The 25,926-nt window shown below is 39.7% G+C and overlaps 1 protein-coding gene across 1 annotated transcript; it reads right to left on the bottom strand.

Moving 5' to 3' along the window:
• tmco1 (transmembrane and coiled-coil domains 1) lies at positions 1-25,850 on the bottom strand. Its single transcript, XM_041208375.1, has 7 exons — positions 25,603-25,850; positions 19,913-19,990; positions 18,269-18,328; positions 14,124-14,170; positions 13,655-13,722; positions 3,229-3,373; positions 1-1,152 (listed from the first exon to the last, which is right to left on the bottom strand). Exons 1-7 carry the CDS (start codon positions 25,670-25,672, stop codon positions 1,054-1,056), a joined length of 567 nt encoding a protein of 188 aa, XP_041064309.1. The 5' UTR covers positions 25,673-25,850; the 3' UTR covers positions 1-1,053.
• Between the last annotated feature and the right edge of the window lie 76 nt (positions 25,851-25,926).

Genomic DNA, 25,926 nt, shown 5'->3' on the forward strand with positions numbered 1-25,926 from the left:
TATTTCCAGCATTTTGTTTTTATTTATTATCGAAAATTTAAACTCCCTCTTTTCCATCAAATGGTGCCTCAAGATGGTTTACTCCCACAGCACACGAACATGATCTCAGCTTAACATCACATCCAAATGATGGCACTTCTAACAGTACAGTACTCCATCTCTATCAAACTGAAGAGTACATGCTCTGCTTGATCTCTTCTGGACATCTGACTCCTGTCATATTGTTGAGGAAGAGCAAAAGGAGCTTCACCTGTGACCTATGGTACACCTAACCTCAAAAATTCATGCAGAAGCATTGGTTGTAGAAAGAGGGAAAGTATTCTTTTCATTAGAACAAATGTCCATCACCTTTGTAAGCACCAATATTCCTGGCAAAATACTTGTATCTAGCTATTACCCAGTGTAGTTTCCTTCTCCCATTTTCAGGTCCTCAAAGCATCTATCTACAGGAGAGACTAAACAGACACATTTTAAAAAAGACTGAAGTAACGCAGGACAACAATTTGCTTCAACTGTGAATTGTAAAGTGGAATCAAATTCATATTTATTTTTTGCTGCATTCAAAATTTACCAGATTTGGATCTTGAAAGATTAAAGCTTTTATTCTTTTCAGATATCAGCTGCATTACACAAATTAATCTTCCTTTTTGTGGGCCAACACTTCAAAACAAAAAACTGCTTCAGAGCATACATGGTCATGTTGAAATTGAACATTTAATCAAACCCAATATAACCATAAATAAGTAACTTCTGCTATTCAGGACTTGTTTTAATATTTCACCATCTTAAGCCTAATGACGTTATTTATTCAATAATAAATTATGACACAAACCACAACCATGCAGCAAATTATTTACCTGGCATCTGATTTTGTATCCCGAAAATGGCAGTTTAATATCATGTAAATATTTCAACAATTTTACACACCAGCCTTTCTGCATTTCAATCATTGCTAGATACAAAGAAATTGTCTTTTTAGCTGTGAAAAGTACAAATTATACTGCCACATAGAATAGGCAGATATTTGATGCGTAATACTACACAACTGTCACATCATGAGAATTTGCTTGCTTGAGGTGGAGGTCCCAGGAATCCTCCAGCTTGTTTGGTAGCTGCACGTGAAGGAGCCAGACCCAGTAGTTTCTGAATATTCTATATGAACAAGAAAGAGAATTTTTAAAAAATTGATTAAAATCAAGTTCAGTAATAAGATCACACAAATTTGAATAATGAAATCAATACTGTCAGGCAGCATTAACTTTAATCTAAATGCAACAAAAATATGTGAGTGTACTTCCAGTGCTATTGGCTTCACAATATTCTGTTACATGTAGAATTTTTTTTTTTCAAAACATTGTGCTGTGCTTATGGGGCATAACAGAAGTTCCTGCAAATATCTGTAAATTAACTAGTATTCGGTTAAAAAAATGTTTTTCAGTTAAATAATTGCTAAATTCAATATGGACTGCAAACAAGGGTCATCTTTTTCTTAATGTAAGCATCAAGAAAGTCTGATTTGACTCACAATATCAAAATGTGGAAAGCTTCATTTCACATTATTCAAAATGGATGACAAAGATTTCTACACCAAGAAACAGGTCACAAGCATGCTTGCTTGCTTATAAATGTGAGGTGATGCACTTGGGCAGGACAGACAAGGCACAGGAATACATGATGAATGGTAGGACCCTGGGAAGCACCGAGGATCAGAGGGACTTTGGTGTGCATGTCCTTAAGGTAGCGGGACAGACAGATAAAGGTGGCTAAGAAGGCATATGGGGTAATTGCCTTTATTAGCCGAGGCATGGAATATTAGAGCAGGGAGGTTATGCTGGAACTGTATAAAATGCTGGTTAGACCACAGCTAGAGTATTGCGTGCAGTTCTGGAATCCGCATTATAGGAAGGATGTGATTGCACTAGAGACAGTGCAGGAGAGATTTACCAGGATGTTGCCTAGGCTGGAGAATTTTAGTTATGAGGAGAGATTGGATAGACTGGGGTTATTTTCCCTGGAGCAGAGGAGGTTGAGGTGTGTAAAGTTATGAGGGGCATAGATAGGAAGGAACTTTTCCCCTTGGTGGAGGGATCAATAACTAGGTAAATAGATTTAAAGTAAGGGGCAGGAGGTTTAGAGGGGATATGAGGAAGAATTTTTTCACCCAGAGGGTGGTGGGAATCTGGAACTCACTGCCTGAAAAGGGTGCTAGAGGCAGAAACCCTCATAACATTTAAAAAGTATTTGGATGTGCACTTGCGAATGCCATGGCATACAAAGCTATGGGCCTAGTGCTGTAAAATGGGATTAGAATAGTTAGGTACTTGTTTGACCGGTGCAGACTCGATAGGCCAAAGGGCCTTTTTCTATGCTGTAGACCTAAAACAAAAATGTGCACTTGCAGATACACCCACACACCCCTAAACACAGGAAATGTGAAGTAATTTTTAAAGGCAGGATTTACACTTCTTCCTTCCCTTCCATGATGGTGAGTAACTCCTGTGACCTCAAGATTTTAAAAGTAAAATAAAATTCAGTAAATCTAATCAGACTCACAATCAAGCACACACAAACAATTTCTACTCAAAGTCTTGGAGCCGAAAATGAATAGAAGGCAAGCTTAAAAAAATCTGTTGTACTCTGGGGTGTTAATTATTTTCAGCTTGAATTTGAAAATACAGAAAATTTACCACAGTATGAAATCCAGCACCAACTACACTCCAGTGAAACTGTTCAGGTTGAGAATGCATAGGTAAATCAGGAAGATACATTATGAAGGGAAATAACTTTTAAGACATTTGCAGTTAGTTTAAAACAGGCATTATCAGATACCACGCATGAAATAGTTTACACAGGAATGTACTGAGCAATAGCAAGACAAAATTCAATATGTTGATTTGAACTGGATGACATTGGCCTTGATCCATATCACAATGTACTATTGCTTGCCATTACTTTTTTTCACATAGATTATCAGCTGAGGTTAATTATTGTTAGTAGAGGCTCTCAAACTTGAAGTCAGCTAAAGAAAGATTAGTTTTTGCCCTTTAAACTTATAAAATTTAGAGATTAATAGCGAGTTTGATTTTATTTGCATGCTAAGTCTCTGCTGGCAGTCTGATGTTCTGTCTGAATATTGTGTTTAATATCTACATTTCTTTCCATTCCTCCTCCTCTCTACTCTTCATGCCTGTACACAACAATTTCTTAAGTAGAGAGATATATACTTACCTGTCGAATGGACATGGTACATAAAATGTACAAGAAAATGAAAGAACAGTCAGTATAATCTTCGCCAAGAAGGTTGCGGTGGGACAATCCTTGGATGTACGACAAAGGCACAAATGGGAGCTTAGCTACCACTCTTCCATCAAATCTAGAAGGAGAAAGCAACTGTAAATTACACAAAACAGTTCATGGCAGGAATGTGCAAGATAATGCACCTGGAGTGATCAGGAAATCACAAGTTTCTATTGTATAATGCAATTGTCAGGACCCATTTTTGAAAAGCAAAACTATGGAGAGGAAGTGAATTTTAAGGGAGCTCAGATGACCTCTTGAACCATGGAAGCAAAGCAAAGGGTTTGCGGACTTTTAAGCTCAGATTAATATAGTTTCGTCATCATTCCTTCTTGAACATGATCTATTACGGACTTAATAAAATGAAAACAAGTTGCATTAAAAACAAAATGGCCAGAGAATAAAAAGAACACGTGTTTACAAATATACAAGGGAATTATTTTGCTGCTCCAGTCCATGATACTGAGTAAAAGATTTTGTCAAAACATAATGATATAAAAACAGAGAAATATTGTATACCAGGGCTGTTGAACAAAAAATTGTGAATTGAGGTCCATTAGCAAAGCAAAACAAATTGCCAAATGTTCTCAGAAGTTTTTTTTTAAGTAAAAAGTATTTAAAAATATTTGAAAGTTGTACTATTTGAATAATGGTGATATCTCAAACACTGGTGTGTTTGTGGGGAAGGCGAGTAGGGGGCAGAAAGTGTGCTCTAGTTTTTAAAGCAGCACCACTGTATACACAGTTGCTGAATATATTCTAAAAATCTCAAACAGGCAATAAAATAAAATCTTAAGATTGGCAGTCGTAATTAACAGTTCTCGAGTCACATGTCCTGAAGTTACCATTCTGAGTGTAAACAAGGCAAGAATGCAGTTTTCACAAGCAAGTGGCCATTGTTTCCCAATGTGTTGGCATTTAGAGGCTATAATTCATAGGAGTGTTCAGTTGTGCAATTAAAAAAAAATCAGAGGGCTATACCTGAACAAAGATATGTAATATAAAAAGGGAATAGGGGGAGAGTGGGGCTGATGAGAGACCATGAAGGCAGAGGGCATGGCTGAGGTACCAAAAGAGTAGTTTGCATCTGTCTTTATCAAGGAAGAAGATGCTGCCCAAATCATTTTGAAACATGAAGTAGGTGAGACACTGGATGGTATAAAAATTGATTAGAAAGGCTGGCTGTATTTAAAGTCGATAAATCACCAGGAATGGAAGGGATGCACCTGAGGATGCGGAGGGAAATAGAATTTACGAAAATGGTTCCAGGGAAGAGGAACTTCAGTTACATGGATAAATTGGAGAAGCTGGGGTTGTTTTCCTTAAAGGTTAATAAGCGATTTGATTGAGGTTTTCAAAATCATGAGGTGTCCAGACAGAGTAGATGGAAAAACTTTTCCCACCATGGAAAGGTCAAAATCCAGAGGACACTGATTTAAGGTGATTGGCAAAAGAACCAAAGGAATTGGGTTAATACCTGAAGAAAAAAATTTGCAGGGTTAAGGGGAAAAGGTGCAGGAGTGGGACTAGCCAAGTTACTCTTGCAGAAAAATCTACAGACAGTGATAGATAACGAACCTTACATAGTAAAGAAACATTGCAAGGCTGACATTATATGGCTCGAAATAAAGCTTTGAACTGCTTTCTGACTGCTGTTCATAAAGGTATTTCCTGTTGTGTAACTAAGTGGTATAGATAAGCATTTTCTTGATACCAGTTTATAACGAGTTAACTGATGTCAGTTTGCACTGAGTGGCCTTGGGCTCAGAAACGTGACGGGTGGGGAGAAAATTGATTCAGTGTTTCCAGACTATCCAGCGATTGTTGCGAGAAATTGCGTGTGTGTGTGTGGTTGAGCAAGATCAGCTGGTTTAGATGTGGGAACCTCCATGATAAAAATAAATATTAGTGATACTGTACTACAGCTAGAATCAGGCCCAAGATAAGAGATTATGTTAAACAAGTTTTTTTGAAAATTAAGTGGTTTCCTGACGTCACAAAAAAAAAAGGCTTTATAAATTTTAGATTCTTTCTTTATACACACTATTGCCTTCTGCTCTAATGCCCTAGCCATTATAAAATCAGAATAAGGTGTGGGAGAAGGAAGGAGTAGAAATGATGGGAAGGGGAAGAAAAACAGTGAATGTCAGTTATGTGCAGCACATGAAATGCACAAAAATCAGCAATTTTGAAAGCAAGAAAAGGATTTTATAACAGGGATAACATAATGCCTATGAAGGTGAATTCTGAATACCTCGAGAACATTTGATAGAGATGTTTAGAATCATGAAGAATTTAGAGTAAATAGAAAGGAGCCGTTTCCAATGGCGGAAGGTTCAATAGCATGATGGACAGATTTAAACTGATTTGCAAAAGAATGCTTTTATTAATGCAACAAGCTGCTGGGGTTTGAAACGCACTGCCCAATAAGATATCTAGATACATATTCAATAGCAACCTTCTAGGAATTGGAAAAGGAATTGGAAAAAATACTTGAAGGAGAAAAATTACAGGGATATGGGGAAATAACAGGAGTGAAACAAACTGGATTGCTCTTGAAAGAACCAACACAGACTTGATGGGCCAAATGATCTCGTCCTGCGCTGTACGGTTCTACGGTTCTAAAATTCTGTGAAGATTACATATCTAAAATAGACACCCAAGTAATTTTAAGCGAATCCCATCTCAAACTTTCAACACTTAGGGGGAGATGGTGGCATAGTAGTAATATCACTGTAATCCAAAGGCCCAGGTGAACGTTCTGGGGAAAAGGGTTCCAATCCCACCATAGCAGTTGGTGGAATCTAAATTCAATTACTAAATCTGGAATATAATGCTAGTCTCAGTAATAGTAACCATGACAACCATCATAGATTGTTGTAAAAACCCAACTGGTTCACTAATGTCCTTTAGGGAAGGAAATCTGCCATCCTTAGCTGGTCTGGCCTACATGTGACTTCAGACCCACAGCAATGTGGTTGACTCTTAACTGCCCTCAAGCCACTCAGTTCAAGGGCAATTAGAAATGGGCAACAAATGCTGGACCTACCAGCGACAACAACATCCCATGAAAGAATAAAATCTAAATTTCTAACTTCACAGGAACCAAATCTCATGTGGACATTAAATAGCATTTAATACTTCACAGGCTTTTTCTGCCACATACAGTGTTATTGCCCTTAACAGGCCAATGCCATTGTGTGGATACCTCCCACAATGCTTTCTTACACAATTAGTTTCTAGCAAATATAAGATTTTAATCTTTCTGTTGTATGAAATCAAACTTTACAAATTGGACATCACAACAGCAGCACCGCTACTATAAGCATGCTTAAAAGAGAGATTTTCAAATCACATCCAGAAGGATATTTGTGGCTCATTTATAAGGACAGGCATATAACAATAGCTGGCTAGCCTATTATTATCAGTAAACCCTATGGGGCTGACTAAGATTTCATTTAAAATTTCTACCATTTTCCACTTCTGGTTTAACTGTCATTTTAGTAGGCCCGAAGTACACAAGCCTCAAATTTTGTGAGCCAATTTGGAACCTCACATTCACACAATTTGTGTACATCTCTGCTGTCTGATACCAATACACCTTGGTATCATCATTTAGGATTTATATACCAGTGAGGCAACAGTGGTCAGGCAGGCCTTTTCAAATCTCCAGGTCAACGAAACTCATCTACCACAAACTGACCAGAAATGAAGGTAAGCACCAATTGAACTCATTTGCCCCAGCTTCATGGACTGGTTTCCAAGTCTCAAGGAGCACATTTGGCCATCAAATCAAAGTGTGGGCAGCACTGATGAGCAAGGACAAGGTTCAATGGACCAAATGTCCTTTTCCTTTAATGGGATTCAGTGTTACTAAGATTAATGGAGTTGGTACTACTGCACTTTCGGGTCTTAATGCATTTTGTCACTGTGATACTATAGTGCATCTGCAATTTGATCACACACAGAATCAGACAACACAAGAGGCCTTTCAAGCCCATTATTCCAGCTCTTCCCCAAGGCCCTGCCTTTCCCTCCTTTTCAAGTATTTAACTGATTCCCTTTTGATACTACTGAATTTGCTTCCACTACCCTATCAAGCAGTGCATTCAGATTACAATGCACTGTGTAAAAAAAATTCTCCTCACTTTGCCTCTGGTTCTTCTGCCAATTGCCTTAAATTTGTATCCTCTAACTCTCTGGCATAATAGATGTGGCAATGAGAAAGAAAGAATATCTAAGAGTCATGTGGGCCACTCAGATATTCTACATGTGTAAATTTGAAACTTAAGTTGTACTTATATTGTTCAGAAATCACCAGATCCTACAATGTAGGTCTCATGAAGTGAGCAGCAACCAAAAATAATCAGATTTGGCAAGGCCAGCAGGTGCTAGGACTTTTTGTTTAAAAAAGAAAAAATGACCTTTGCAGCTACCCTGGTCTTTGGTGTTCTGGAAATGTGCTGATCCAAATTGGATGTTCATAACATTATAACACATTGGCTGTACAGCCATCAGCAGATGAATCCATCTGTTGCTCATGTCATCTACATTGAATGCACAAACAGACTCATCAGGTTTGTGTGTGCACAGAGTGTTAGATTTGCAGTCAGCATGCATTGCATAGGTTTTAAAGGGGACATAGATTTAAGATAATTGGATAAAGACCAGAGAGAAGATGAGATTTTTTTGTGAACGCAATGAGTTGCTATGATCTGGAATGCAGTGGTCGAAAGAGTGGTGGCGGAAGTAATGCAACAGACACTTTCAAAAGGGAACTGGATAAATACCTGAAAAAAAGCATCTATCAACCATTACCCTTTGTTCCTGTGACTGAGCCAATTTTGAATTCAACTCACCACATTCCCCTGTATCCCATGAGGTCTCACTAACCTGATCAGTCTGCCATGTGGGACCTTGTCAAATGCCTTACTAAAGCCCATGTAGCCAACATCCACTGCACTACCTTCATCAATCCTCCTCGTTACTTCCTCAAAAAGTTTGATTAAATTAGTAAGACATAACCTTCCCCTAACAAAACCACACTGACTATCCCTGATTAATCTGTTCCCTTCCAAGTGACAGTTTATCTGGTGACTCAGAATTCATCCTAATGATTTTCCCACCACAGAAGTCAGGCTGACAGGCCTATAATTATTTGGTCTATCTCTCGCACCCCTTTTAAAATAATGTAGACCTCTGGTACCTTGCCTGTACCTAGTGAGGTTTAGAAAATGATCCTCAGAGCATCTGTTATTTCCTCCCTGGCTTCCTTTAACAGCCTGGGATACAATCCATCTGTCTCTAATGACATATCCATCTTCAAGGATCTCAGTCCCTCCAGTACATATTCTCTCTCTATTTTTTTTGTATCTAATATTTCACAGTCCTCCTCTTTAACTAGAATATCTGCTTAATCTCTCTCCTTAGCGAAGGCAAAGTACTCATTGAGAACACTGACCACATCTTCAGCATCAGAGCACAAGTTGCCATATACATCTCTGATCGGCCCTACCCTTTCCTTATTTATTCGCTTGCTCTTAATGTACTGGTAAAACATCTTTGGATTTTCTTTGATTTTACCTGCCAATATTTTATCATATCCTCATTTTGCTTTCCTACTTACCTTTACTTCACCCCTGTACTTTCTAAACTCCTCTAAGCTTTCTATAGTATTAAGTTTTTTGTGACTGTCATAAGCCTCCTTTTTCTACTTTATCTTATCTTGTATACTTCTAGATAACCAAGGGGCTCTAGATTTGGCAGTACTGCCCTTTTTCTTTGTGGGGACATGTCTACACTGTACCTCTGGAAACTCACTTTTAGATGCCTCCCACCGGATTGTCACTGATTTCCTTTCGAGTAGCTATAACCAGTCCGCTTTTGCCAGATCACTTCTTAGCTTTGTAAGGTTCTATACATCTGAAAAGGACCAGAACGAACGTCCTTGCAGAGAGATTTGCTAGAGTCGTTGAGGAAATTTTAAACTAGATTGGCAGGGGATGGGAACCTGGAAATTTGCTGATGACACAAAGATTTCCTGTGTAGTCGATAATGAAGAAATAGCTGTTATCTTCAGACTGATATCAACGGTTTGGTTGAGTGGGCAGAAAAGTGGCAGATGGAATTCAATCCAGAGAAGTGTGAAGTAATGCAAACAAAGCTAGGGAATACACAATAAATGGGAGGATATTGGGAGGGGTACAGGAAGTGAGATACCTTGATGTGCATGTCCTCAGGTCCCTGAAGGTGGCAGGACAGATGGATAGGGTGGTAAAGAAAGCATAAGGAATGCTTTCCTTTATTGGGTGAGGTATAGAATACAAAAGCAGAGACAATGATAGAACTGTATAAAACACAAGTTAGGCCACAGCTGGAATTTTGTGTACAGTTCTGGTCATGAAAGGACATAATTGCTCTGGAGAGACTACAGAGGAGATTTACAAGAAATGTTGACAGGGCTTGAAAATTGCAGCTATGACTAGGGAAGAGTGGATAGGCTGGGGTTGTTTTCCTTGGAATGGAGGAGGCTAAAGGGTGACCTGATTGAGGTGTACAAGATTATGAGGGGCCTCAATAGAGTAGACAGGGATGCCCTGTTTCCCTTAGCAAAGATGTCAATTAACAGGGAGCATAGAGTTAAGGTGATTGGTGGAAGGATTAGAGGGGACATGAGGGAAAACTTCTTCACCCAGAGGGTGGTGGGTGTTTTGAATTCACTGTCTGGTTTGGTGGTGGAGGAAGAAACCCTGAATTCATATAAAAAGGTACCAGGATTTGCACCTAAAGTGCTGCAACCAGCAAGGCTATACACCAGGTGCTGGAAGGTGGGATTGAAATGGGCAGCTTTTTAAAAATATTTTTTTTTGGGCCAGCACAGACATGAAGGGCTGAATGGCCTCTTTCTGTGCTGTAACTTTTGTATTGCAGGGCTATAGGGAAAGGCGGGGGAGCAGGGAGAGGAAATAGTGGGACTAATTGGATACCTTTATCAACGGATGAGCACAAGCTCAAAATAAGCCAAATGACCTCTGTGTTGTCTGACTAAAAGTGGGAAAGAAGAGCATGTAGCTCATTGTACCAGGTTCCTGCAGTCTTTGAGCATAAAAAATAAAAAACAGCTTTAAAAGCTTTATAGCAATTGGCATTATCAATGTGTGCATTAACATCACTGCCTGCTTTTGATTTAGGTCACTGTACTTTAATGAACACAAAAAGGCATATTACAATTACCAAGTAATCCTGTTCAACAGCTGCTTGTTCATGGTGCCAGAAGGTTTGACTGGAAGTGGATGCTGATACAACTTTCTCACCAACTAATTTCCAGGATTATAGATGGTATTTCTTGTTTTCAGATACTTGCCAATTGTAAAATACTTCCTCTGTAACAGGGAGTACCGCAGTTGCTCCAAGCTGCATGGCAAAATTCTTAAAAACATATTTTCCAAAACACAAGGGTTCTGCAGCACTTGTGTGTTCAAGTGCAATCTCCATTTCATCAGAAACAAAACTTTATTCTCCAAATGTCCTACTTTATTAATGTCAGAATTGAAACATAAGACATTATATAGAATAAGATATTGATCTTTTGATAAATACAAATATATAAATAGTGGTTTCTTCAGAAGCCCCATGCCCCAAATCATAGAATAATCAACTCCAGGTTTATCAGTTACCAGTTCGTCCTGAAATCTCAAGACATACAATTTGCTTTCCTAACCCATAAACCCCCACAAAGAGCAGAGAATTAAAGCAACATCTTCATATGCAATAATAATTAGCCAAGCAGGTTGACCATAGAGAAACTCACCTCCTTATGCTTTGTCATAGCTGACACCACTTATTTTTTATGTCCTTGCATCATGTTTTAGGAGATTTGACTGTTTGACATGGTGTGGCTTTGGAATTAAGCCACAATATGCTTATGTCAAGTCAAATTCAAGATTCTATGAATCAATTCTCAAAGATCTAGCATATTATTTCTTGTTTCTCGAAACTGCTGTCACTGGGATACAGGAGCGGTAGGTATCAGAACATTAAAAAAGGGCAGAAAAAGGCCAAATGGTCAATCTAGCTCATCCCATGCTGATGAGCACCATCAACTACAAACTACCCTCCCTCCAATTTCCTGTGTAATGCAATGCAAATGACTAGCTGAAAACACACCATTCAGGCTGACTCAATAGCAGAGACTGAACAGTTTCTATGCATTAATTATACTGCATTTACCACTTCAGTAGCTGTTTGAATTACATATTTGCAAATTTGTCGTGAAAGTGTTTGGAAGTTACTTATTTGCAACTTAAATTCTGGGTGCCAGGCATAACCATGTGGTTGGGAAAGTTCCACATGGACCTAAAGCTGGAAAAAACTGCATCACCGGGCTGTACACTCAGGATGCCTGCTGCCAGGGATATTAAAGGAAGTAGTTACAGAGATAATGGATGCACTGATAGTAATCTTCCAAGAATCCTTAAGATTCTGGAGAAGTTCCAGAAGATTGGAAAACTGCCAATGTAACATCCTTATTCAAAAAGGGAGGGGGAGAGAGAAACACAAAAAAAACAGGTAACTATAGGCCAGTTAGTTTAACATCTGTTATTGGGGAAATGTTATGAAGGAAGGATGTAGTAGCAAAGCATTTAGAAATGCACAATATAATCAAGCAGAGTCAGCATGGCTCAATGAAGGGGAAATCATGCCTGACTTATTTAGAGTTATTTGAGGTGGTAACAAGCAGGATAGATAAAGGGGAACCAGTAAATGTATTATACTTGGATTTCCAACAGGAATTCGATAAGGTACCACACATAAGGCTACTTAATAAGGGCCTATGGTGCTGCTAGTATATTAGCATGGATAGAGTTTTGGCTAACTAATAGGAGAGAGTGAGTTGGGATAAGAGGGGCATTTTCAGGATGGCAACCTGTAACTAGGGAGTACCACAGGGATCAGTACTGGGGCCACAATTATTGACTTGGATAAGGGGATGAGGGAAGTGAATGCACTATCGCCAAGTTTGCGGATGACACAAAAATAGGTGGGAAGGCAAGTGGTGGGGATGATACAGTCTACAGAGGGAAATAGACAGGTTGCGTGAGTGGGCAAAAACTTTGCAGATGGAACACAATGTGGGAAAATGTGAGGTTATGCACTTTGGCGGGAATAATAGAGGAGCTGAATATTATTTAAATGGAGAAAGACTGAAGAAAGCTACAGCATAGAGGGATTTGGGGGTTCTCGTGCATGAATCCCAAAAAGCTAGTATACAAGTTCAGCAGGTGATAGGAAAGGCAAATGGAATGTTGGCTTTTATTTCAAAGGGAATGGAGTATAAAATAGGGAAGTCTTGCTAAAACTATACAAGGGACTAGTTAGACCACACCTAGAATACTGTGAACAATTTTGGTCCCCTTATCTAAGGAAAGATATACTGGCATTGGAGGCAGTCCAGAGAAGGTTCACTAGGTTGATCCCAAGTATGGAGGGATTTTCTTATGGAGAGAGGTTGAGTAGGTTGGGCCTGTACTCATTGGAGTTTATTAGAAGAATGAGGCTACCATTTTGAAACATGAAGGATTCTTAGAGTAGATGCTGAGAGGTTACTTCCCCTTGTGGGAGAGTCTAGGACCAGAAGGCATAATCTCAGAGTAAGGGGTCGCCTTTTTAAGACAGAGATGAGGAGGAATTTTTCCTCTGAGGGTAGTGAATCTGTGGAATTCTTTACCGCATAAGGCTGTAGAGGCTGAGTTGTTAAGTTTATTCAAGGCTGAGAAAGACAGATTTTTAATCAGTAAGGAGTTGAGGATCGTCAGATCAGCCATGATCTCATTGAATGAAGCAGACTCGGTAGGCTGAATGGCCTACTTCTGCTTTTACGTCTTATGGTCAGGGGGAGAGAAAAATGGCAGCAAACGATAGCTACTCTGGACGTGTCATGGTGCCAGAAAAAGCAGCACAGTTTCATTTAACTCAGTGCTGATGTCAACAGCAACATTACTAAAAGAGGCAAAAGCATCATTAATCTGTTGAATTCAAGTTTCTTTTGATGGAAGAACAAGTTAATTGGATTAAGTGGCCTCCTTTATCTACATACATTTTTGCAAATACCATATATCTTTATATGGTCATCAAAATTATAGAATGAATGCTAAAAACATTATTGATATCATGCTGCATAGGGTATTGTTAGGCAAAATCCAGGAAAACAGTTGTGAAAAATAGCTAGTCACACATTGGGGATAACTTATGACAATCAGAGTTCCAATATTCATGTACAGATTTAAAGAAAAATTCTGTACATAATTACAAATTATAAAAGCCCATAAAAGCAGGATATTGCTTCAGGTGTACTCACATGGAATTAAACATGCCCATCAAAGCTGTGAAGCAAAATCCAATAGCAAACATAGACTTCATTCGCACCTAAAAAGGAAAACGATGAAAATTAACAAATTAATTCCTAATGGACAACTTCATATTGCTCAGTTTGGAAATAGATTGCACGTTGTCAAATAATGGAGTATGAATGTAAAAGGGAGGTTTCTTCCATACAGGAACATTATACCTCAATCATATGATGATTTTATACAGGGGATGCTACACATTAAAATATAGCTACTACCTCAAGAGAAGATGCCACAAAATGCAATTCCAATGACATTTGCTTCCCTCAATGACTTATGCCATATTTGCAAATATCAATAAAGTGGAAGTAACCAAGTAAAAAAAAAAGTACTGAATTAATTTTATCCAAAGGAAATCACTGCATTTTTTGTTGAACAGCATTAATAAAATCCTGGATCTTGGAAACAAGTTTTACTTACCATTGAGAGGTCCCGATTATTATTTTTCAATTTTTCCTCTTGTCTTTCTGAAAATAATATTAATAAAGTTAAATTTACCTCTTCATAATGGAGCAAATACATTTTTTATATTCCATCACTTTGTATCCTGTTTTAGAACATGCACCTTCACAAATCCACATCTGCCAGGAAGGCAGTTTTCAGGGGAAAAAAATGCTACTCAAGAGCTACTCACGTATAAAAACAGGGCAAAACATGGTGAAGTTATCAATGTTTAAAGAGTTGATTTTAGAAGAGACCTTGCAACATATCAATGTTATCATAACCGCTACTCGCTGCAATGTGATAAGGAACCATGCGATTGACTGCATAGAGTACAAGTTGCTGAAAGATGGCACCCACCTCAATGCAATAGTAACTTCAAAGCATAAATTTATTATAGCTTATCCGCCGTATGGCGGCTGGTTAATTCAGTTGGCTAGATGGCTAACATGTGGTTCAAAATATCACCAACAGCACAGGTTTGATTCCTGCTCCTGCTAAGGTAGACTTCAGACCTGCCTCCCTGCCCCCAAGTATAGAAAGCAATGACAAAAACCACAAAGAAGATAGTGCACGATGAAGCATTTTCAGACAATGAGCCAAGAACCTGCCTTTAGGCACAGCACACATGGAATGGAATAGACTCAGCAGTACATTCAAACTGCATCCCAATTGGTAGCATAACAAATAAACAACCCTTAGTAATTAATTCAATTGTGTACCCTATGGGTCAGTGATTTTTTAAACCATTAAAGGTTGGACATAAAATTACTGGAAAATACCCTAAATTTATAATAACACTGTGAGAACAGGGAGATAACAACATTTTAAATGACACAATCATGAAATAACAACAGTTCAAATCTATCTTGCTTCCAATTTCAAAATAGAGCAGTGGAGGTAAATTGACATGGGAACAAGTCGGTTTGTTTCATCTAAAATTAGTCACCATACAAAAGGTTTTATCTTTAGTTTACTTTCTCCCAGCACCAATAGCTCCTGGGCAAACACTGTGTATGCAAACACATACTTGATCATCTGCATCACTGACATCTGCACCATCCACATACGACTTAGACCTTGCAGGACCACCAAAGACTTTCATCCAAGAGTCCTGTCACTAACCAGGAATTTTAAAGAAATATGCACTAAAAAAAATTGTTTAACATTTTGCAGACAGATTCCATTTTCATTGTAAATATTACAGCTCTGTGTATTAATATATTAGTTTTATCCTACAAATACTGGTCTGATGGTCAGATAAAAATTAGGTTTATTACTTTTGGAAACACAAGAGTATGTGAAAAGCAACCACAATATCTCTAGTTGTTGACATTACAAGAGAGTAGCTGTTAATCCCAAGCACACTATGTCCTAGCATGATACATATAGGCAGGTGTACAGATAGAGATTCATCCTGTGTATGGAACCTGCCTTTATACTGGGAACACATGGCAGAAGTATAGGGATAAATCCCAAACAGCTCATCTGGATGTCTACATGAACTAAAAAAGTCAATCCCCCACTTAGCTTGAAATGAGCTCTTTAAAAAAAAATGGGACTCTGGAACCAACACAGTCAATGAATACTGCAGTTCAACTTTGAACTGGTTATTCCATTGACGCAACAGAGATCATTATCCAAACAGCCTGAAAAATCAAAAAATAAATTTGTCAATTGCTGACTTCTATTAATATGGATTACATTATTTGCCCATCTTTAAAGAAACTTTAATTGTTCCAGTGTATAAGAATCATTTCTGAGCACTGCACAAAGAAAAACAGAATATTCTCTAGGTTGTTGTGGTGCAAGGTATGGTTAAAAAAGGATGGTATTAACATAGGAATTGACACAAGAGCCCAAAATAGCATATTATGAATTTAATAGTGGAAATGCACAACATTTGGTATACTGGAAAAAACTTCCAAATAAGACAACAAACTAAATCTCTCTTCGGCCTCTGCTTATACACTTAGTCATAGGAAATCATAACTAGCAGGAGACATCTGTCTAGACAAGAGATTGGGAACAGGAGGCAAGAGAAAAGTGCTAGAGTTGAAGATTTTTAAAACCACAGTTTTTCTTTAACAGTTATATCCAATTCCCCACAAGCAAGCTTTGCCTTTTGTGATAAGTAGTCCAAGTCATAACAAAGGCAAGTCCTAGGTAATCATTGTCCTATCTGGCAGCAAGACTACATTCTGGAACTTGTGTAGATTCCAAACAGGTCTCCCAAAAGCTGAAAATACCACATTCAACAGCTTGATATCAACTGTCAATGGTAGGATGGGGGCGAGTGGTGGTGGTGGTGAGGGAAGAATGTACAAGAAGCCAGAGTTGGCAGAAGAACAAAGACAGCTGAACATATGGTCTTAATCTTAGTGACAAAGAATTCCATTGGCTCCTCATATTTCTTATTGAAGGTGGTGAGAGGTTTAAGGACACTGTTGCTAGTCCATAAAAAGCAGCCTGAGGTTAGCTTTGCTCTCCAGGATGATTCAGGATTACTGGACAGTTTGGCAGACGAGAGCGAGGCTCAGTAGTGCTTGTTGCAGTCCTGCCAGATCTCATAATAGATGGCTATACCAGCTATGTACCAGACATAATCAAACCTGCACCGCTTGAACTTCAGAGAGCAAAGATGGGAGCCATAGGGGGAAAATCAACCAAAATGGGAAAGAACGAAAGGTTTTCTGGACACAAGAGCAAAGGTGATAGTCAGGATCAGGTTGGTACAGGCTAAAAGCACCAAGCTTACTTACAGTTAAGCATTTTACTGAAACATAATTATCTGTACAGCTAATAACTGCATAAACAATCTAGAAATGATCCATATTTTGCTAATTTGCCCTTTATTACACATCACAATCTAAAGCACAGAAACAGACCATGCACAAGGCTCCTCCCATTTATCTCTTTCAGCCCTGCCCCCATATTACTCTATTTCCTTCTCCCTCATGTATGCTTTAAGCCTCCCCTTAAATGCACCAATGCTATCTGCTACAACATATATCTAGCAATGAGTTCAAAATTTTTACCGCACAAAGAAATTACTTTGGATATTTTAATATTCATGTCACCTTGTTCCATAGTCAGCCCAAATGGAAACAGTTGTGCCACAGCCACCTCAATCTCTTTTATAGTTTTAAAGACCTCTTTCAGGTCTTCTCTTTTCCAGATCTTTCCTGATAGCCACATCCTCTCAATTCAGGTAACATTGTTAACTTAGTGCAGAATGATTAATATTCTCCAGTGCTTCAATATCCTACTCCCACTCCCCCAACCCTAGCCGATTCCAACACAATGCTTTGATAAAGAATTTCTACTGAATAGTTAAGACTCCCAGGGGCTCTCCCTACAGTGGAACCTCCATTTTCATTTCAACTTTTCCTTTTTATCTTCTTTGCGGTACTTTTCTTATTAACCAGCTTTGAGGAGACTATAGACCACTACAATTGACAAAGACAGTGAAACAGAAGCTGAAACATGGCCACAAATCCAGAAAATCAAACAATTATTTGAGCAAGAAACTCACTTCAAAAGCAATTCCATCTGGAAAACTGCTATGATGCTATTTTAGCATAATACAAAATTCAGCATTCTAAATCTCACTGTCCCCAATCATCCTGGATCAAAGAAAATCTTCATCTTGTCTAATTCTTGGGAAAGTACAACCTTCCATTCTCTCACTAAAGCCATGGTGGCTATCTTGTGGTGATAGAGTATTAATTCTGACAGGGTCATTTCCAAAACACAAAACTGTGACAGTGTCAAATTCTGGATTTGTTACCAAGGGAGAAAGGAGGATGGGCTAGGATTGGGGGTGGGTGGGAAGCTGTGAAAGCAGATATCCAGTGAAAACAAAGACTACAGAAGTGAAAGGATATGAAAGCTAGACCAAAGCAGCAAGGCTCAACGTGTGCCAATCCTCCGCCCCCACCATTTCAAACTGCAAGGTTCATTTGGCACTACAACTTGAATATCTAACTAATAAAACGCTCAATATTAAAACCCAGCTGATAAGTGGTCTTGGGTTCATGTGAAAGACACTATTTGTACACAAGCTATAACAAAAACATGCTCTTGAAGTCAATAATTTCATCACAATATACTCTGATCATTACCTATTTTCTTCTTTTGTTGCCTCCCGGCAGATTCTGTTATAGCCTCTTTCTTTTTTTCTACTGTTGGGGAAAAAAGAGAAATCAAAATTAGCCAAAGCTGAATTAAGTGGGCACTAAAGTAACTAGCCACCTATCCCCATTAGGATCAGCCCTTCTCTTGGGCGTGGGTCAGGAGTGAAGTAATTCACTGACTATTCCACTGTTCAGTTTCATTCGCAACTCTTCTGATAATGAAGCAGCTCGTGACACCCCACAGCAGGATATACACGATATCCAGATAGGGTTGAGAAGTGACAGGTAATATTCACATTGTATAAGTGCCAGATTATTGCGACCTCCAAGGGAAAACTAGTTATTTCCATGATCATCTCCCTCATTAACTTTTGGGGTCACCACTGACCAAAAACTGAACAAGGATCACCATATCAATACCATGCCTACAAAAGCAGTGCAGAGGCTGAAAATTCTGACAAGTGACTAACCTCCTCAACCCTCAAAACCTCTCCACCATCTACATGATTCTAGTTAGATGCTAGACTCACTACTCATGTGGAGGGGCACAGCCACACCGCTAGCCAAGAAATTCAACACCATCCAGTATTTACAGCAGTTTGCTTTGATGAGTTTCCCTGTCAGTAAATACAATACCTAGGCCCTTCATCACCAGCACACTGACTGTAGTTATGTATGCTCTACAATATGCACCGCAGCAATTCACCAAGGTTACTTGAACAGCATCTCCCTCCTATGAGCATTATCATACGAGAAGGGCTGGAACAACAATGGTGTGGGAATACCAGCAACTCCAAGTGCCTCTAAAGTCACAAACCTTCCATACATCACAACTCCTTCATTGACATTCTAGCATTCCCTACCCAACATGTGGACAGCAGTGGTTCAAAGCAGCCCATTGTCACCTTCTCAGAGAAACTAGAAGTAAACCATGAATGTGGCCTTTCCAGTGCTGTTCACATGACACAATTATATATTTTTAAAATTGCTGTCTGTCTGAGCTAAAAGCAATGGTGATTCATTGAGGATGAGGTGACTCATCCTCTTGCCAACTTTACAGATTCAATTAACTAATGGAGTGTTAGATGCTCAAGAATAAGTCATTATGAATTGCAGAACATACAAGCTAGGAGCAATAGTAGGTCATTTGGCCCTTCAAGCCTGCTCCATCATTCAATGAGATCATGGCTGATCTGTAACCTCCCGCCTACCCTGATAACCTTTCAGAAAGAAAGGTCACTTTTGCCGCTTGAGTATCACACAGCAAGTCTGCAAAATGTCATAAATAAGACAAACCTGTGGCAATAGTGCAGAAAAGGGACAAGGAAGGAATAGTCATATTTTATCTTATATGTTGCTAAGTGCAAGAGCGGGATTTACTTAATACAGATGGAATTTTACAGATGTAAGTGCAAAATCCTCAACCATACAGGTTGTACAGAGCAGAGATTTTTCATAAAGAGTCTCAGCAGAAAATGTCCAACATCATGTTGGATATCACAGGAAGCTTGGGAACAAATATACTTTAAAAAACTTACAAGAAAAATGGATCTTGCAGGCAATTTAAAAAAAATCATTCCTATCCAGATGATTTCTAGAGCACATTAATTCACTTCCCAGTTTAATACTCACATTTCTTACTCTGTTTCTCTACTTCTGCCTTCAGTCGTTTGTACTTGTCAGTTCTGTACACCAGTACCCATGTGATACCTGAAAATACAAAAAAAATGTTTCCCCTCCATAATCCTTCCAAAACAATTTAACACAATAAACAACCAAATATTATATTGGTGTTATGCATTCTTGCCTCTCCAAATTTAATGATCTCTTCGTCTAAGATAATATACAGAATCATTGAACTTGGCAGCACTGAAGGCAGCTATTTGGTCCATTCTGGTTTTCTGAAATGAAGACTCAAGTGAATAGCATTTGAGAAATCCAGCACAGGCACAATGGCTTCAATTCCCAATTTTTGGATATCCTTTTAAATATTTTTCAATTACTTATTTTGTTACCATTTTAAAAAATAATTATAGATTCAACTTCCACCTGTGCAACGGCATTGCTTGTGGCTGTCCTTCTGTCAATTCCACACTCAGGAGATCTATGTACTGTTTCAAAAGTCCTCAGGAACTTGTTCTGCCTCCAATGGAAAATTACTGGGATATACAATCCAGGGCCCATTCAGCTATTTTGCGACAAAATATCCCCAATTGCTCCATAAGCTCAGAAACCTCTGAACTAGATCTTAAGCACTACAGTCAAAATACATTTCCTGCACATCTGTGGATCTAGGTCATGAAGCATCAAGGACCTCCAATATGGCACAGGTACCCTACACCATTGGCTTTGGTGATTTGGCCCCTCCGTCATACAATGGTACGGTTCTCAGAAGTTTAACTTCAAGTATAATTGCTCACAATTTAACAGCTCATTTAAGTTTAAGCCAATTTGTTTCATGATTGAATTTCTAAGGCTAAACTCCATACTCTACAGTAGAGTATGGAGTTTAGCCTTAGGAATTCAATAGACATTGGCTTTTTTTCCTATGGCAGTTGGGCAGCAATCCACTCCACTTGCATAATCAAACTCGAATCAGTCACATACTTAAAACAGAGATCCACATTGTAACACCTGAAAACAAATGGCTATTTTTGCTGGTTTCGTTGACAACTGAGGGGCATAAAGCTTAACTCAGTGATACTAATTTTGAATTTTACATCCTGGATATTTAGCTCTTATTCTGTTTGTACAAAAAAAATGATAATGTCCTCACTCCATTTAAAGTATTTCACTTTTACAGAAATATCAGGGCTAATCCTTCACCACAATCTACAAAATACTCCAGTTTAACATCATATGACTGTTTGCACACCATGTTTGCATAGGTATTGATATCAAAAATCACATGCTAACATTACTTTGAAAACTGAACCAACAAGCAATGGGTCAATCACTAATGCAAAAACAAAACAGTGCGGATGTTGGAAATCTGAAATAAAAATATATAGTGCTGGGAATACTCAGCAGGTCACGCAGCAGCTGTGGAAAGAGAAAAAGAGTTAACATTTGGTAAAACAACATGAAATGTTAACTCTCTTTCTCTCTCCAAAGATTCTGCTGACTTGCTGAGTATTTCCAGCATTTTGATTTGAATTCAGATTTCCAGCATCCATAATATTTTCACTTTTGGATTTGTGCTTAATTCACTGCCACTTCCATTCCAACAATGCCCAACTTGAAGTTCTGCTCCTCTCTCCGAAAGAGTTTCTGTCTGCCCCTTTTACTTTGTTCCTTTTCCCACATGCCTTTCACTTGCTTAAAATCTATCAGATTTCTTACTTTTCCCAGTTCTGCTAAAAGGTCATCAACCTGAAGCATTAACTCCCCACAGGTGCTGCCAGGTCGATTTTTACTTCAAGCACAAGCCTGACACCAAGTGTTAGGCTGTTCAACCATTGGACAATGCAGGCCATCTTCATGATCTCACTTCTGGTATTCCAATCAGTGCAAAGGCTATGGGCCCTGACAAAATTTTGGCAATAGTACTGAAGACTTGTGCTCCAGAACTTGCCACACCCCTGGCCAAGCTGTTCCAGTATAGCTACAACACTGGCATTTACCCGGCTATGTGGAAAATTGCCTGGGTATGTCCTGTACACAAAAAGCAGGACAAGTCCAACCTCGCCAATTACTGCCCCATCAGTCTACTCTCCATCATCAGTAAAATAATGGAAAGGGTCATCAACAGTGCTATCAAGCGGCACTTGCTTAGCAATAACCTGTTCACTGATGTCCAGTTTGGGTTCTGTCAGGGCCATTCAGCTCCTGGCCTCATTACAGCCTTGGTTCAAGCATGGACAAAAAAAAAGAGTTGAAGTCCCAAGGTGATGTGAGAGTACAAAAAAAGACTACATTTGATTGAGTGTGGCATCAAGGAGCCCCAGCAAAACTGGAGTCAACGGGAATCAGGGGTAAAACTCTCCACTGGTTGGCGTCATACCTAGCATAAAGGAAGATAGTTGTGGTTGTTGGAAGTCAGTCATCTCAGCTCCAGGACATCATTGCAGGGGTTCCTCAGAGTAGTGTCCTCGGCCCATTCATCTTCAGCTGCTTCATCAATGATCTTCCTTCCATCACAAGGTCAGAAGTGGGGGTGTTCGCTAATGATTGCACAATGTTTAGCACTCCACAGTTACTGAAGCAGTCCATGTCCAAATGCAGTAAGACCTGGACAATATGCATGCTTGGGCTGACAAGTGGCATGTAACATTCGTGCCTCACAAGTGCCAGGCAATGACCATCTTCAACAAGAAAGAATATAACCATTGCTCCTTGATTTTCAATGGCATTACCATCACTGAATCCCCCACCATCAACATCCTGGGGGTTACCATTCAGAAACTGAACTGAACTAGCCATATAAATACTGTGGCCACATGAACAAGTCAGAGGCTAGGAATCGTGCGATAAGTAACTCACTTCCTGACTTGCCATAGCCTGTCCACCATCTACAAGGCACAAGTCAGAAGTGTGATGGGATACTCCCCAGTTGCCAGCATGAGTACAGCTCCCACAACACCAAACTTGAGACCATCTAGGACAAAGCAGCCCGCTTGATTGGCACCCCATCCACAAACATTCCACTCCCTCCAACACCAATGCACAATGGCAGCAGTGTGTACCATCTACAAGATGCACTGCAGGAACTCACCAAGGCTCTTTAGACAGCACCTTCCAGATCCACAACTGCTACCATCTAGAAGGGCAGCAGATACATGGGAACACCAACACCTGGAAGTACCCCTCCAACTCACCATCCTGACTTGGAAATATATCACTGTTCCTTCACTGTTGCTGGGTTAAAATCTTGGAACTCCCTCCCTAACAGCACAGTGAGTGCACCTATACCACATAGACCACAGCAGTTCAAGAATGCAGCTCACCACCGCCTTCTCAAGGGCAACTAGGGATGGGCAATAAATGCTGGCCCAACCAGAGAAGCCCACATGCCGTGAATTGATTTTTTAAAAAAAAAAATCAGTACTAACCACCACTTAGTCAAGCATACAGCTTAATTTTCTCCACTCCATTTACCACCAGTTGCCTGCCCAGCTAAGTATCTGCATCTTATACTGGCATCTGGTTTCCACTCAAATTATCAAAGTTTCCAACTGCTCCATGTTTTCAGTGATATCCTGGACCACAGACTTGTCCAATTTTGCTCATAATTGAAAAAAATTCTGGTCCATCGCACACAGCCTCTATGAAACCAAACCTTATGAAAACTAAGTGTTCCATATGCAGACTCATATGAAGTCACATGGATTTTCTTAGATGACAACAAGAATACAAATTCTGGCCATGTGTGCATTTTGAAAGTTCATTCCAGAGAATGGAGGCAAACAATATAAACAACCCATAAGTATATTTACTCAAAAGGCAAGTGCCTACTCCTATGGTGACAGTAGGAGGAACTAAATCCAAGAAATAAACTTGTGATGAATGTCAACAAATTCTTAACACCAGATAGCAAAGCACTTTTCCCAGACCATACACTGGGACCCTGCAATAGTGTGAAACTCAGTATAATGCAGGGCTGTCTCGGACTCCATATTTATCATTTCAGAATGTATTTGAGCGCATTGTTAAGTATAAATTCACAAATGATTTAGGACCTACTGATGAAATGACAGCCTCATGAATAATTAAACGCACCATTTTCTCTGTATAAATACAGGTTAAACTTGCACGGATACCCATATATTGATCAATGCAAAATTATGTGCACTGATCATGAAAAAGAACCTAAAATTATTGTCCAAAAAACAAGGTACTCATGTGTCACCAAATCAATGAAAATACCAACACCCCAGTAGAGGCTGGATAAAACAAAAAAATGGTTAGCAAAATTTAAGACTGGCATAGCATTTTGCAAGGTATAAGAGGAGAACATCAGCCCACAGATGAGCTAACTGCAACACCATTCCCACTGAATTAAAGATTTCACAGGAAGGAGGGTGCACCAAAAAGTCTATAACTGTGACAAGACAGCCCTGTACTACTACAGAAGACACCAGTGACAAGTAACAACACTTAGTATTTTTGAAAGGACTGCATTATAATAGTCTCAGAGAACCCCATGGAATGCATTATAGCAGGGTTCCATTCTATTTACAGTAACAATTACACCAAGGTCATAGAGGCATGACAGTACAGGGGGCAGCCATTCATCCCATCGAGTCCATGTTGGCTCTCTGTAGAGCAATCCAGTCAGGTCCATTTGCCCATTCTATTCTCCTTGTCCAGCAAGTTTATTTCCCTGTAGTGCCCATCCAATTTCCTTTTGAAATCCATCACCCTCCTAGACAATGAGTTCCAGGCCATTAACACTCACTGTGCCAAGAGTTCTTCCTCACATCCCCCTCATCACTTGCCCAAAACCTTAAATCTGTGTCTCCTAGTCCATGTACCATCAGCTAATGGAGGAACCTTTTCTTTATCTGCCATAATTTGTACACCTCTAACAGATCTCTTCCCGACCTCCTTTGCACCAAAGAGAACAACCCCAGCCTCTCCAACCTAACCTTGCAGTTATATTCCCTCATTCCTGGAATGATTCTGCTAAATCTCCTCTGCATCCTCTCAAGGACCTTCAGCTCCTTCCAAAAACGTGAAGACCAGAACTGTACACAATATTCCAGTTGTGCCTAACCAGGGCATTATAAAAAGGCTTATCTCAGTGGGTAGACCGCTCACCTGAATCAGAAGGTTATGGGTTCAAGTCTCACTCCAGTGTCTTTAGGCTGACACTCCGTCCGCCCTCCGAGATGGACGTGGTACTATTCCAGGACCTGGGATCTGACCAATATAGAACCCGCTGGCCAAATTCACTAAAGCATGGTTCTCTGTCACTAAATCTGTTTATCACATTGCTGTTTGCAGGAGCCTACTATCCGTAAATTGGCCGCCACGTTCCTACAACAGTTCTTGTACTCTCTGACTCCACTGACAAGGCTGTAAAGGGCTTTGGGACGCCCCAAAGTTGTGAAAAGATGCTGGACAAGGGCAAGTCTTTCTTTACAACAAAAAAAAATCCGTTAAATCCCGAGCAGCTCGACGAACAAGGCAAGTGAAGTACCGAGTAAGGTGCCTTATTTTGCCAATAATGCTCATCCCGAACTCTGGGTGGGTTATAAACCCGATCCCTCGAGTCTGGAGTGCGTTCGGTGGGGGTGGTGGGGGGGGGGGGGGAGAGGGGAAGGTGGGGAGCGTGAGTAACTGAGCTCCGGGGCTCCAGGCCCAGCAGGAAATGTACTCACCTTCGGCTAACAGGGCAGTGCAGACCGAGATAAAGACGATCAGGATAGTGTCAGCGCACATGGTACTCATGGTGACACCGGCGGGAGTGATGGAGGAGACAGCTTCGGCCTTAAGATTGTCCCCGGGTCCAGTCCAAGCCCCGCTCCCTAGCAACCGGCAGAGGCTGCTGGGAGAAAAGGGGGAAGGGATAAAACATAAACCGTTTTAAATGCCTTTTCCCTGTTCGATGCTGAACTGTGTATTCCTACAGAGATTCTGCGTGCCTTTTCTTTCAAAAAAAAAATGTTTTTTTATTCTTTCAAGGCTGTCGTTTAGGGCGGAAA

The sequence above is a fragment of the Carcharodon carcharias genome, chromosome 16 (assembly GCF_017639515.1).
Source record: "Carcharodon carcharias isolate sCarCar2 chromosome 16, sCarCar2.pri, whole genome shotgun sequence".
Lineage (NCBI taxonomy): Eukaryota > Metazoa > Chordata > Chondrichthyes > Lamniformes > Lamnidae > Carcharodon > Carcharodon carcharias.

What these genes read in the sequence shown, in the direction of transcription:
- tmco1 (XM_041208375.1), bottom strand. Translation starts at nt 25,672, where the DNA reads ATGAGTACCATGTGCGCTGACACTATCCTGATCGTCTTTATCTCGGTC. An exon ending in AGAGAAACAGAGTAAGAAAT is followed by an intron (nt 18,329 to 19,912) that starts GTGAGTATTAAA and finishes TTTCCCCAACAG; the next exon opens with TAGAAAAAAAGAAAGAGGCT. An exon ending in ATGGGCATGTTTAATTCCAT is followed by an intron (nt 3,374 to 13,654) that starts GTGAGTACACCT and finishes TTCTCCTTCTAG; the next exon opens with ATTTGATGGAAGAGTGGTAG.